The sequence below is a fragment of the Bacillus rossius genome, chromosome 8, assembly GCF_032445375.1.
Source record: "Bacillus rossius redtenbacheri isolate Brsri chromosome 8, Brsri_v3, whole genome shotgun sequence".
Taxonomy (NCBI): domain Eukaryota; kingdom Metazoa; phylum Arthropoda; class Insecta; order Phasmatodea; family Bacillidae; genus Bacillus; species Bacillus rossius.
The window spans coordinates 24,264,560-24,278,996 of NC_086336.1; the positions used below are offsets into that span (position 1 = coordinate 24,264,560).

The following is a 14,437-nucleotide window of genomic DNA, read 5'->3' on the forward strand; positions in this document are numbered from 1 at the left end:
AACAATGTTAAACAATAATGATTTACACGAGTATTTAAATTAATAATCCAGACCTAACTTTATTTCCTTTCAAATATAGTCCGTGGCATGATGCACAACAATAAGCTCAAACCCTGTTGTGTTGCCTTCTGCCTAAATACTCCCTATAGTCGGGGTGGCGTCAGGCGCAGACAGGTCCCTACCGCCGTGATCCGTCTATGCCTACAGCATGTCAGGGTTTACCCTGAGCCGCACGCCACCACGTTGAGTCCGCTCAAGGCTTTTACAGCAATCACCAACCGCGTCAACGGCTCCGGAGTGTGGATAGCGTGACGTTCACCCCGAGAAAAAACCACACACATAAAAGTACGCAAGTGCGCAAGAGTGCAAGAGTTCAAGAGAGAAAGAAAGCAAGAGTGTAAGAGCGCAAGTATTTTGCGTCATTTCTACCTTTCCCTACCGTTTTCTCTATCGAATCCCTCACGTCGTATAGAACTATTCCCCTCCTCTCCCGATTCCCCCACCACATACCTAGCTGATTCCCCTCATTCGATAGGAATTTTCGCAACGCTCGAAAGTTAAGTTTCACTTAAATATTTAAATATTTAAAATGTTACGGATGTGTCTGAAACATTTATGGAAGGAAGTTTAAATCGATAATTGTTTTAATGGAGATTTATTTTATTTTTACTTTTTGTTCAAGTGTTTCCAATTTAAATCAACAATGATTTTATTTGATTTCAGTTTGCTGAGCCTATTCACGCCTTTGTTTTTAATATGCAGAAATAAATTCTTAATGCAGAGATTGCACATTCCGATATTTTCAAAGACCATACTACAACTTATATTGACATCATGGTGACGATTCATAACAAAAATCATTTAATACGAAGTGGAAATTACTAAATAAGGGCTACTGTTTGTAGCAGCTAGTTACTATCTATTTCAGGAATTCAAATTATCATACAACATTCATTAAGAAAGCCAAATTATGAAAACAAGAATCCACATAAAATTTTTACAGCTTTCAGTTCCCATGTCTTTATACTTTTAGCCATTATATGGTTTAACTCGAGGGCGGGCAACTAAATTTACTTAATGTATAGTTACGATTTTGAACACTGTACACATCGATGCCATACGTGGGGTCCAAATTGAGAGAAAATTTACGTAAGTAGTATAGGAATGTATTTCCTGAAACAGGGTTCAGGGTGTGGAGCCGGAGCCGGTGTCCGCCATATTGGATTGTGACGTCACGGCGGCCATCTTGGATGGTTGTGACCTTGACCTTTGACCTTGACCTTGAATTTGATCCTCAAAAATCACCAAAATCCTCCAAAATTGGGCAAAATTTGCCCAAAATTCCTCAAAAATCGCCAAAATTTCCATTTCTGTGGAAAAAAGTTCCGCCAAAAATTCGCAAAAAATTCCTCAATTCGAAAATCAGGATTTCGAAAATCCTCAAAAGTCGTTTTGCCCTAGAAAGAACCCTAATTCCTAAAACTGGCTTAAAACTCCTAAGAGATAGCCGCTTATAAGCCATTTCTAGGAATAAGGATACCATGACCGCCATCTTGGATTATGTCGTCACCGATGCATTTTTCGTTACGGCCGCCATCTTTAACTTTTTTATTTATTATCCGATTTTAATAAAATATTTTTTAAACATTATAAAAAAAATTAAATAATAAAATTTTAATAAAACATTTATAAAAAACAAACATTAACGACACGGAGTTCGGAGTCCTCGGTTCGAACCCGGTGAGGGCAAAAAAAATTAAAAATGGCGACAGGCTCCTTCCTTAATGGTGGCTGCAGGCAGACTGACTCCCACCACTTTTCTTAAAGCAGATATATCGTCACCTAGTATGACGTCATGTCCGCCATCTTGTCTTCGTTGCTGGAGACCACCATCTTGTTTTCGTCGGCGAGAGTGCGCTGACGCCATGTTAGTTTAGTTCTTATCCGCTAGAGTGCAGTAATCATTTATTATAGAGGTGCCCCCCGACATCTTGAAATACGGCCGCCATCTTGAAATCATGTAATAATGTAGCTAGAAAAGCGGGGAAAAATCCAAAATTCATTAAATAAATCACTCATTAACTTACATATTGATTCGATCGATTCCTGTCCTCGGTTCGATACCCGATCGATGCAATAATGTTTAATATTATGTAAAAAATAATAATTTCAATAAACCATGTTCAACATACGTAAAGAGACTCTAAATCCTCTACAACCATCATCCTATCAGACATCAAGACCAACATATTGGTAATTCATAATTTTAATGCAAAAAATTCGCGAAAAAATCCAAAATTCATTAAATAAATTTGTAATCCATATAATGATTGATTTGATCGACTAAGGTCCTTGGTTCGATCCCTAGCCGATACAAAACAACTTTAATTTAAAAAATACTAAAAAAGTGTTAGGTTTGAGAAAATAAAAACACCACAAGTTCTTTTAAAAAAATTTTATTACATAAATTCAATACACTACTACAAGTACAAAAAAACACTGACAAATTAGCAAAGCCTTTTGGATTCCTCGATTCAAACAGTCTTCTTATTGTACGGACTAAGCCTTTTACATGACTTTAAATGTCTATCCGATCCGTTCATCACCACAGCCAGAGACGGACTGAAGTTCATAGTACATATATAGTCTCATTAGCCGGTACAACACATGAGTCAAATCAATAACCATGTTCATTATACTTCTCGGAGCATTTTTTATAATGACGATGTAAGCTATCGAGACGTGAAATTAGTTTATTTCACTTATTGCACTGAAATTGTATTCTTTGAACATTATAAGAACAGCCGCTTCTTTCATGTCTGCGAGCATTTGAGGTGATAGTAAATGATGAACCACAGTTATTGCACTGATGCGAAGTACGCTCTTCATTAATTGAAGTATTCAATGCTGATGAAACGTCAGCTGATGGTGGAACAGCACATATCGAAGTCCCCTCCAGTGTTGTCAGAGGCGTTGCCAACGGGATCTGCTCCAACATCGTCGGCGCCGACGTCACGGTTCCCGTAGTCGATGGTACATCCTCCATCGAGTACGACGTTAAAGACGGTAAAGATGCCATCGAGGTCTCAAGAACAGCTAATTGACACGACTTATGCACCAGAAGAAACAAACTAGGTGATCCTTACACCGCCGACGTCAGTAACAAACTGAGCGTCCTGCTGTCTAGGACTCGCTTATATACATGCACCGTATGGAATAATACGCTAGTCAAATCAAGAACCATGTACAATAATACTAGAGTCAAATCTACAAATTAAAAAAGAGGATCATTTGATCGAAAAAAAAATTCGATCTCTCCAATATACGCCAGGCGCCAAAAGCTACAATTCACGTCACCAGATCCATCTACATTTTGCTCCTATGCTTCAATTGACCATTAGCTGCAAGTGCTCCAACAGCTCCATCAGCTTTAACATGTAATGTACGCAATGTACACACAGTACACACACAGGGAACGGAACGTACACACAGTACACACAGGAAACGGAACGTACACACAGTACACACAGGAAACTAAACGGACACACAGTACACACAGGAAACGGAATGTACACAGAGTACACACAGGAAACTGAACGTACCACAGTACACACAGGAAACGGAACGTACACACAGTACACACAGGAAACTAAACGTACACACAGTACACACAGGAAACTAAACGTACACACAGTACACACAGGAAACTAAACGTACACACAGTACACACAGGAAACTAAACGTACACACAGTACACACAGGAAATGGAACGTACACACAGTACACACAGGAAACTGAACGAACACACAGTACACACAGGAAACGGAACGAACACACAGTACACACAGGAAACGGAACGTACACACAGTACACACAGAAAACTGAACGAACACACAGTACACACAGGAAACGGAACATACACACAGTACACACAGAAAACCAAACGTACACACAGTACACACAGAAAACGGAACGTACACACAGTACACACAGGAAACGGAACGTACACACAGTACACACAGGAAACGGAACGTACACACAGTACACACAGAAAACGGAACGTACACCTAGTACACACAGAAAACGGAACGTACACACAGTACACACAGGAAACTAAACGTACACACAGTACACACAGGAAATGGAACGTACACACAGTACACACAGGAAACTGAACGAACACACAGTACACACAGGAAACGGAACGAACACACAGTACACACAGGAAACGGAACGTACACACAGTACACACAGAAAACTGAACGTACACACAGTACACACAGGAAACGGAACGTACACACAGTACACACAGTACACACAGAAAACGGAACGTACACACAGTACACACAGAAAATGGAACGTACACACAGTACACACAGGAAACGTAACGTACACACAGTACACACAGGAAACGGAACGTACACACAGTACACACAGAAAACGGAACGTACACCTAGTACACACAGAAAACGGAACGTACACACAGTACACACAGGAAACGGAACGTACACACAGTACACACAGGAAACGGAACGTACACACAGTACACACAGGAAACGTAATGATCACACATACAGTAGCGGAAACACACACAGGCTTAGTTGGAAATCGGAATACAAGAAATAAAAACATTAAATTTTTACTTTCAATATTTTATTACTTTTCAACATTATACAAATGCAAGTAAAACAAACCATTATTGTATGTAGCCAGCATTCCTCAGTTCCTTGAGTATGAAGGATATTTCTTTGATGCACGGATAGTTTCCTGCACAAAGCGAGCCATGTAGAAGTCTTAGCCGGTCAACCAATATGTTTGGATCTTTCCATGATGTGTAATCAATCTCTTCTACCACCATCTTACTTGCTTGTTTATTATAAATACTTTTAATATTATGATCTCTGGTGTCTTCCGTTTTACCACCAACCTCAGGGTAACTTTCATGTTTGAGACGGTGATCATAATAAGCATTATCAGATATATTTATTATAACTTGACGTTTCCATCGTTTCGGTCTCAGGACATCGCCACATTCTTCGATCTTGTCAGCTCTAGGTGCTTCATCACAGTCTATGCCTTTGTCAACAGCCTCAGAGTCACTGTAACAATCACTGTAGAAGACATCCTCTTCACCCAGATTACCGTATGAATTCGCTATCGATGATGTTGAAGTGTCTTCATCGTCTTCATGCTTCCTTTTTAGGAGTCCATCATTTTTACAAAGAATGGAGGATCTACTGAATATAGGCTTGAATGTATTCTCACTTTTCACGGTGTTGATACTTCCATTAGTTTCAGTCTTCCCGAAGCCATTAGCATCCTTCAATTTATGTTCTTCCTCACGATCAGGTGAGCTAATACCATCACGCTCAGGACAAGGAAAATTATTGTCACAATGCAGATCACTCTTCTTTAGTCTAGTGGATCCATAGGTGTCCTCTATGCCGTAAGTAGTCTTGACTTTACATGTTCTACCATGTCTTTTTAAGCTGTCAATTCGTGTTAACAACCTGCTACATCGATTACAGCTTAACATGTTGCGTAGTGGGTTTCTAGCACAATCATTCTTCTCATGACGTCTAGCATTCCTTCTCATGACAAAATCCTTGCCACAGTATCTACAGCGGCTTCCTTCCGATTCAGCTATAGATAACAAACCACGATCCATGGTAGCTTCTGTGACTAATGTTAGATACAAACTGTCAGTTTTCTCCAATTGGAACCATTTCTTAAATAGAGTTTTTGAAATATTTCATCAGCGAGAGTTAAGTTATCTAATGCAAAGCAAATTGATGCAAGTAGTTCCGACTGTCGTCAACGGATGGCGCCACGTGTTGCTTGCAGGTAAATAGTATATATTTCATAATGTGGGATGCGGAACGCTCACTATCGATCGCAAAGGGAGCTTGGCTTCGATAGTATCCAAGGAGGAAAAAGTTCGTCCTTCCTGCTAGTGCTTCTCAGATTTCTCACGGTCCGCCATCTTGGATTACGACGTCACGGCGGCCATCTTGGATGGGTGTGACCTTGACCTTGTACCGAAACCGCAGGAATGAACGCAAGCACACGGATTAACCATCAAAATATTGATAAGAAAAATCGGGAGCACACGGAGAAAACCATCATAATATTGGCAAGAATAATCAGGAGCCCACGGAGAAAACCGCCACAAGTTTTCTTTGATATCATTAAAATACAAAAAAAATTAATAAAAAATTAAAAATAAAAACGAAAAAAAAATTCATACATTATGGCTTGTACTAGAACTCTATCTTTGCTCAACAATGAGAAGTTCACAAGCTAGCAGAATGTTTGAATTTTTTTTTCGTTTTTATTTTTAATTTTTTATTAATTTTTTTTTGTATTTTAATGATATCAAAGAAAACTTGTGACGGTTTTCTCCGTGGGCTCCTGATTATTCTTGCCAGTATTATGATGGTTTTCTCCGTGTGCTCCCGATTTTTCTTATCAATATTTTGATGGTTAATCCGTGTGCTTGCGTTCATTCCTGCGGTTTCGGTACAAGGTCAAGGCCACACCCATCCAAGATGGCCGCCGTGACGTCGTAATCCAAGATGGCGGACCGTGAGAAATCTGAGAAGCACTAGCAGGAAGGACGAACTTTTTCCTCCTTGGATACTATCGAAGCCAAGCTCCCTTTGCGATCGATAGTGAGCGTTCCGCATCCCACATTATGAAATATATACTATTTACCTGCAAGCAACACCAGGCGCCATCCGTTGACGACAGTCGGAACTACTTGCATCAATTTGCTTTGCATTAGATAACTTAACTCTCGCTGATGAAATATTTCAAAAACTCTATTTAAGAAATGGTTCCAATTGGAGAAAACTGACAGTTTGTATCTAACATTAGTCACAGAAGCTACCATGGATCGTGGTTTGTTATCTATAGCTGAATCGGAAGGAAGCCGCTGTAGATACTGTGGCAAGGATTTTGTCATGAGAAGGAATGCTAGACGTCATGAGAAGAATGATTGTGCTAGAAACCCACTACGCAACATGTTAAGCTGTAATCGATGTAGCAGGTTGTTAACACGAATTGACAGCTTAAAAAGACATGGTAGAACATGTAAAGTCAAGACTACTTACGGCATAGAGGACACCTATGGATCCACTAGACTAAAGAAGAGTGATCTGCATTGTGACAATAATTTTCCTTGTCCTGAGCGTGATGGTATTAGCTCACCTGATCGTGAGGAAGAACATAAATTGAAGGATGCTAATGGCTTCGGGAAGACTGAAACTAATGGAAGTATCAACACCGTGAAAAGTGAGAATACATTCAAGCCTATATTCAGTAGATCCTCCATTCTTTGTAAAAATGATGGACTCCTAAAAAGGAAGCATGAAGACGATGAAGACACTTCGACATCATCGATAGCGAATTCATACGGTAATCTGGGTGAAGAGGATGTCTTCTACAGTGATTGTTACAGTGACTCTGAGGCTGTTGACAAAGGCATAGACTGTGATGAAGCACCTAGAGCTGACAAGATCGAAGAATGTGGCGATGTCCTGAGACCGAAACGATGGAAACGTCAAGTTATAATAAATAAATCTGATAATGCTTATTATGATCACCGTCTCAAACATGAAAGTTACCCTGAGGTTGGTGGTAAAACGGAAGACACCAGAGATCATAATATTAAAAGTATTTATAATAAACAAGCAAGTAAGATGGTGGTAGAAGAGATTGATTACACATCATGGAAAGATCCAAACATATTGGTTGACCGGCTAAGACTTCTACATGGCTCGCTTTGTGCAGGAAAATATCCGTGCATCAAAGAAATATCCTTCATACTCAAGGAACTGAGGAATGCTGGCTACATACAATAATGGTTTGTTTTACTTGCATTTGTATAATGTTGAAAAGTAATAAAATATTGAAAGTAAAAATTTAATGTTTTTATTTCTTGTATTCCGATTTCCAACTAAGCCTGTGTGTGTTTCCGCTACTGTATGTGTGATCATTACGTTTCCTGTGTGTACTGTGTGTACATTCCGTTTCCTGTGTGTACTGTGTGTACGTTCCGTTTCCTGTGTGTACTGTGTGTACGTTCCGTTTTCTGTGTGTACTAGGTGTACGTTCCGTTTTCTGTGTGTACTGTGTGTACGTTCCGTTTCCTGTGTGTACTGTGTGTACGTTCCGTTTTCTGTGTGTACTGTGTGTACGTTCCGTTTTCTGTGTGTACTGTGTGTACGTTCCGTTTCCTGTGTGTACTGTGTGTACGTTCAGTTTTCTGTGTGTACTGTGTGTACGTTCCGTTTCCTGTGTGTACTGAGTGTTCGTTCCGTTTCCTGTGTGTACTGTGTGTTCGTTCAGTTTCGTGTGTGTTCTGTGTGTACGTTCCATTTCCTGTGTGTACTGTGTGTACGTTTAGTTTCCTGTGTGTACTGTGTGTACGTTCCGTTTTCTGTGTGTACTAGGTGTACGTTCCGTTTTCTGTGTGTACTGTGTGTACGTTCCGTTTCCTTTGTGTACTGTGTGTACGTTCCGTTTCCTGTGTGTACTGTGTGTACGTTCCGTTTTCTGTGTGTACTGTGTGTACGTTTGGTTTTCTGTGTGTACTGTGTGTACGTTCCGTTTCCTGTGTGTACTGTGTGTTCGTTCCGTTTCCTGTGTGTACTGTGTGTTCGTTCAGTTTCCTGTGTGTACTGTGTGTACGTTCCATTTCCTGTGTGTACTGTGTGTACGTTTAGTTTCCTGTGTGTACTGTGTGTACGTTTAGTTTCCTGTGTGTACTGTGTGTACGTTTAGTTTCCTGTGTGTACTGTGTGTACGTTTAGTTTCCTGTGTGTACTGTGTGTACGTTCCGTTTCCTGTGTGTACTGTGTGTACGTACAGTTTCCTGTGTGTACTTTGTGTACGTTCCGTTTCCTGTGTGTACTGTGTGTCCGTTTAGTTTCCTGTGTGTACTGTGTGTACGTTCCGTTTCCTGTGTGTACTGTGTGTACGTTCCGTTCCCTGTGTGTGTACTGTGTGTACATTGCGTACATTACATGTTAAAGCTGATGGAGCTGTTGGAGCACTTGCAGCTAATGGTCAATTGAAGCATAGGAGCAAAATGTAGATGGATCTGGTGACGTGAATTGTAGCTTTTGGCGCCTGGCGTATATTGGAGAGATCGAATTTTTTTTTCGATCAAATGATCCTCTTTTTTAATTTGTAGATTTGACTCTAGTATTATTGTACATGGTTCTTGATTTGACTAGCGTATTATTCCATACGGTGCATGTATATAAGCGAGTCCTAGACAGCAGGACGCTCAGTTTGTTACTGACGTCGGCGGTGTAAGGATCACCTAGTTTGTTTCTTCTAATGCATAAGTCGTGTCAATTAGCTGTTCTTGAGACCTCGATGGCATCTTTACCGTCTTTAACGTCGTACTCGATGGAGGATGTACCATCGACTATGGGAACCGTGACGTCGGCGCCGACGATGTTGGAGCAGATCCCGTTGGCAACGCCTCTGACAACACTGGAGGAGACTTCGATATGTGCTGTTCCACCATCAGCTGACGTTTCATCAGCATTGAATACTTCAATTAATGAAGAGCGTACTTCGCATCAGTGCAAATACTGTGGTGCATCATTTACTATCACCTCAAATGCTCGCAGACATGAAAGAAGCGGTTGTTCTAATAATGTTCAAAGAATACAATTTCAGTGCAATAAGTGCAATAAAATAATTTCACGTCTCGATAGCTTACATCGTCATTATAAAAAATGCTCCGAGAAGTATAATGAACATGGTTATTGATTTGACTCATGTGTTGTACCGGCTAATGAGACTATATAAGTACTATGAACTTCAGTCCGTCTCTGGCTGTGGTGATGAACGGATCGGATAGACATTTAAAGTCATGTAAAAGGCTTAGTCCGTACAATAAGAAGACTGTTTGAATCGAGGAATCCAAAAGGCTTTGCTAATTTGTCAGTGTTTTTTTGTACTTGTAGTAGTGTATTGAATTTATGTAATAAAATTTTTTTAAAAGAACTTGTGGTGTTTTTATTTTCTCAAACCTAACACTTTTTTAGTATTTTTTTAATTAAAGTTGTTTTGTATCGGCTAGGGATCGAACCAAGGACCTTAGTCGATCAAATCAATCATTATATGGATTACAAATTTATTTAATGAATTTTGGATTTTTTCGCGAATTTTTTGCATTAAAATTATGAATTACCAATATGTTGGTCTTGATGTCTGATAGGATGATGGTTGTAGAGGATTTAGAGTCTCTTTATGTATGTTGAACATGGTTTATTGAAATTATTATTTTTTACATAATATTAAACATTATTGCATCGATCGGGTATCGAACCGAGGACAGGAATCGATCGAATCAATATGTAAGTTAATGAGTGATTTATTTAATGAATTTTGGATTTTTTCCCGCTTTTCTAGCTACATTATTACATGATTTCAAGATGGCGGCCGTATTTCAAGATGGCGGGGGGCACCTCTATAATAAATGATTACTGCACTCTAGCGGATAAGAACTAAACTAACATGGCGTCAGCGCACTCTCGCCGACGAAAACAAGATGGTGGTCTCCAGCAACGAAGACAAGATGGCGGACATGACGTCATACTAGGTGACGATATATCTGCTTTAAGAAAAGTGGTGGGAGTCAGTCTGCCTGCAGCCACCATTAAGGAAGGAGCCTGTCGCCATTTTTAATTTTTTTGCCCTCACCGGGTTCGAACCGAGGACTCCGAACTCCGTGTCGTTAATGTTTGTTTTTTATAAATGTTTTATTAAAATTTTATTATTTAATTTTTTTTATAATGTTTAAAAAATATTTTATTAAAATCGGATAATAAATAAAAAAGTTAAAGATGGCGGCCGTAACGAAAAATGCATCGGTGACGACATAATCCAAGATGGCGGTCATGGTATCCTTATTCCTAGAAATGGCTTATAAGCGGCTATCTCTTAGGAGTTTTAAGCCAGTTTTAGGAATTAGGGTTCTTTCTAGGGCAAAACGACTTTTGAGGATTTTCGAAATCCTGATTTTCGAATTGAGGAATTTTTTGCGAATTTTTGGCGGAACATTTTTCCACAGAAATGGAAATTTTGGCGATTTTTGAGGAATTTTGGGCAAATTTTGCCCAATTTTGGAGGATTTTGGTGATTTTTGAGGATCAAATTCAAGGTCAAGGTCAAAGGTCAAGGTCACAACCATCCAAGATGGCCGCCGTGACGTCACAATCCAATATGGCGGACACCGGCTCCGGCTCCACACCCTGAACCCTGTTTCAGGAAATACATTCCTATACTACTTACGTAAAAAAGAAAAAAAAAGTGTGTAAATCTTTTTGTGTTTGCCAGTGATCTGTAACATCTAACATCAATAACGAGCAAACACATTTTTTTCTCACATTGCAAATACACTTATAATACGAAACACGAACACGTTATTTTAGGTAGAACTATTTAAAACATTGCCCAAAGTGTTACATGCACGCAAATTGTGTTTTCAACTACATTTAGCACGCGAATCACACGTAGTTTCCGCACCCACCACTAGAATTCACTGCCGGATTAGCTACGTCGACTATTAAATTATTAGATTAGCTAAACCGAAATTGTATACATACTATGTAATGAAACGGCTTCGATAAAGGAGAATTGGATTAGAAAATTATCAAACCCCGACTTAAGACATGACTTTTGACCTAAAGTTTTATTAAAATACTGCCTACCTTGTACATATTCGTAAAAAATTAAATACAATTAGGTTTCACTTAGGTTCACTTTTCCGCGACAAATGGCTGTGCCGCGGTTGTTACACTTTTCCGATCTTTGACTTACGTGGCATTCACCAATTTTCTCCTACCAAAATTTCTTATACCGGGAGTTAAGATGTTATACATCAAAAAGCGACTAACCCAGCTGCACCACGGCGGTTAACCGCCGTGGAAGTCTGTTGAAATGGAGCCTTACCTGCACGACGGAGTTGACCCTATCCGACTGCGTCCTGGTGACGAACCCTCTGTAGGGGTGTCCGGGAGTCTCGGCGTCATGAACCCGGTGCAGGAGGCCAATGAAGTTCCTGTCGAAGCCGTGTTCCTCCACGGCTCTCAGGAGCACCCTGACGGCCACCTCGCTGCGTCCCGATGCCACGACGAGTGCCGGGGCGCTGCCGTCGCCGACATTCGCCGACGTTCGAGGAGCCGGCCGGCGAAGGATCACGTGCGCATTCGAGCCGCCGAAGCCGAAGGAGTTGATAGCTGCCAGATCTCCACGCAGCGAAGTCTTTTCCGACACGACCTAACCGCATGTGCAGGGAGGGGGTAAGTTGCATTCTTCTGGATGTCGGTGCACAGAAAAAACGTGTCTGTACTTTTACAAATAATTAACTTGGAAAATACTTGCCAAAAATAATTTGTTATACTACATGAAATATATTGCAACTTTGTACAACACAAGTCTATGACTATTTTTGCATGTATGAAATATTTATTTTGAAATAATACTGAGTATTTCTTACGAAAATTGGCAAATTATTTTATATTTTAATTAATGTTTCATTCAATAACTGTACTATATTTAGTTTTATTGTGTTCATTAATTTGCGCAAATAATACTGAAAAGCTATTCAAAGACTGCTTTACAAATATCTTTTACTATTGGAGGTACTGGGACAACTCAAAGCATAATTGCCTGGGCAAGAAACTGAACCCAATATTACTGCTAACACTATTCTGTAGGTATGCAGACGTGATATTTTCATGTAAGTGTACAAATTTCAAAAATATCTGTAATTTTACATGAATATTTCTGTTCCATTAAAAATTTTATATTACAGTGCAGGTGGAACGAAAGGAAGTGTTGTTGTCATAAATTAAAAGTTAAAATTGTAATCTATGTGCTATATAGAAATTTAGTCAGATTGTCCAAAATTATTCTTGAATCGATCCATACAGACAAAAATAACGCAGTCAAGATGGTGTCCTACCTATAACACCCCCCCCCCCCCCCCTTAAGGAAACTAAAAATTAATGTATTCATTAGGGAGTGTTTCGGGGTAGGAAAGATAAGGTGAGGCTCAGGCCGAAGTGCCTTTCAGAAAGCGTTGTAAGCATCGTGTGCTTTAACCGAGAATTGGCCAGCCATGGCCGTGAACTATTCTATTAAATTTCAATAAAATTTAGTTTATACGAGTTCTTTAAACTTACATAGTTTTCTATTATTTTTTTATCTTACTTAAAACTTAAATTCAAACAAATCGTTATGTAACTATTACCTACTTGCTAAACATTTTTACCCTTATGCTCTGATACAATAGCAACATTCTAAGGTCCCTAGGATTTCTGTAATATAAACAGTGTTAAAAGAGATTTACTTTTTTTTTGGTGATATTTCACGGTGTTTGTTTCAGACCTGCGTTTCAAACCAAAACATCTGTGACCATTTTTTTCTCGCCACTTACAACGTATAAAATAAATGTATGTACTTTTAGGGACGCTGAAATTTCTTAGAATGGTTAAGTTGTTTGTTAGAGAGCAAAAATCAAACACATATACTTTAAAGTGGTTTTGATGATTGATCGAAAATTACTGTAATACACGTCCTGCTAACGTGATTCTATGTTAGCCAGTTAGCAGCTATGGGAGTGAAAACCTGGCAAAAAAAAAATTGAAACACAAAATAAGTCCAAAGAAAGCAACCATTGTAATAGGCTCTGGGAGGTGTTACATTATTTATTTTGCTTGCATAATTTTGTGTCATTGATTATTATATTAAATAAGCCCTTTCTTAATTTATTCCTGTTTAATTGTTTATAAAATGTTTATGAATTATTTATATTTTTGTTAAAATATTTGTTGTAAATTTATAAGTGCTATCATAAATATTAAAAATTTTTCAAAAACTATATAACCATTTATAATTCCAAACTGTATACCATATTAGGTATTCCATGCTCTCAATTCATGCAAAGACTGAAATATAAATCAATCATTAATATTTGTTACCGGTTCCGGTAATTTTCTTCATTGTTTACTTAGCTGTTGCCTACGTAGGTTTATTTTCTTTGAAGAAGTATTTATTTTTGTGTTTAATTAGAAAATATTCATTGTTATTGGTTTTTGCCATTTTGTTAAAGTAATGTCGTTAAGCCACGTCCAGACGATGCGATTTTTCGTGCAACTTGCGCTGTGCGCTGCGCGCATGCAATAGCGCATGGCAAGCGCAAGCAGCGTGTGCGTCGAGCGCATGCGCGTTTACCTGGAAATCAGTAGCGCGTCTGGTAGCGCACGTGTTCCCGTTGTCAGTGGGTATCATCGGCCATTTCCGTGCGCTACGCCGTGTTTGTCTACACAAGTTTGCATGTGTTTGTGGTTGACGAGAGTTGTCAGAGTTCAGTTGATTGATACTGTGACTGTGCATAGTGTATAATACAATG

The 14,437-nt window shown here is 39.2% G+C and overlaps 1 protein-coding gene across 1 annotated transcript; it reads right to left on the reverse strand.

Moving 5' to 3' along the window:
* Positions 1–211: 211 nt before the first annotated feature.
* Positions 212–14,316, reverse strand: LOC134535267 (fatty acid synthase-like). Its single transcript, XM_063374340.1, has 3 exons — positions 14,260–14,316; positions 11,974–12,300; positions 212–223 (listed from the first exon to the last, which is right to left on the reverse strand). Exons 1-3 carry the CDS (start codon positions 14,314–14,316, stop codon positions 212–214), a joined length of 396 nt encoding a protein of 131 aa, XP_063230410.1.
* Positions 14,317–14,437: the final 121 nt, after the last annotated feature.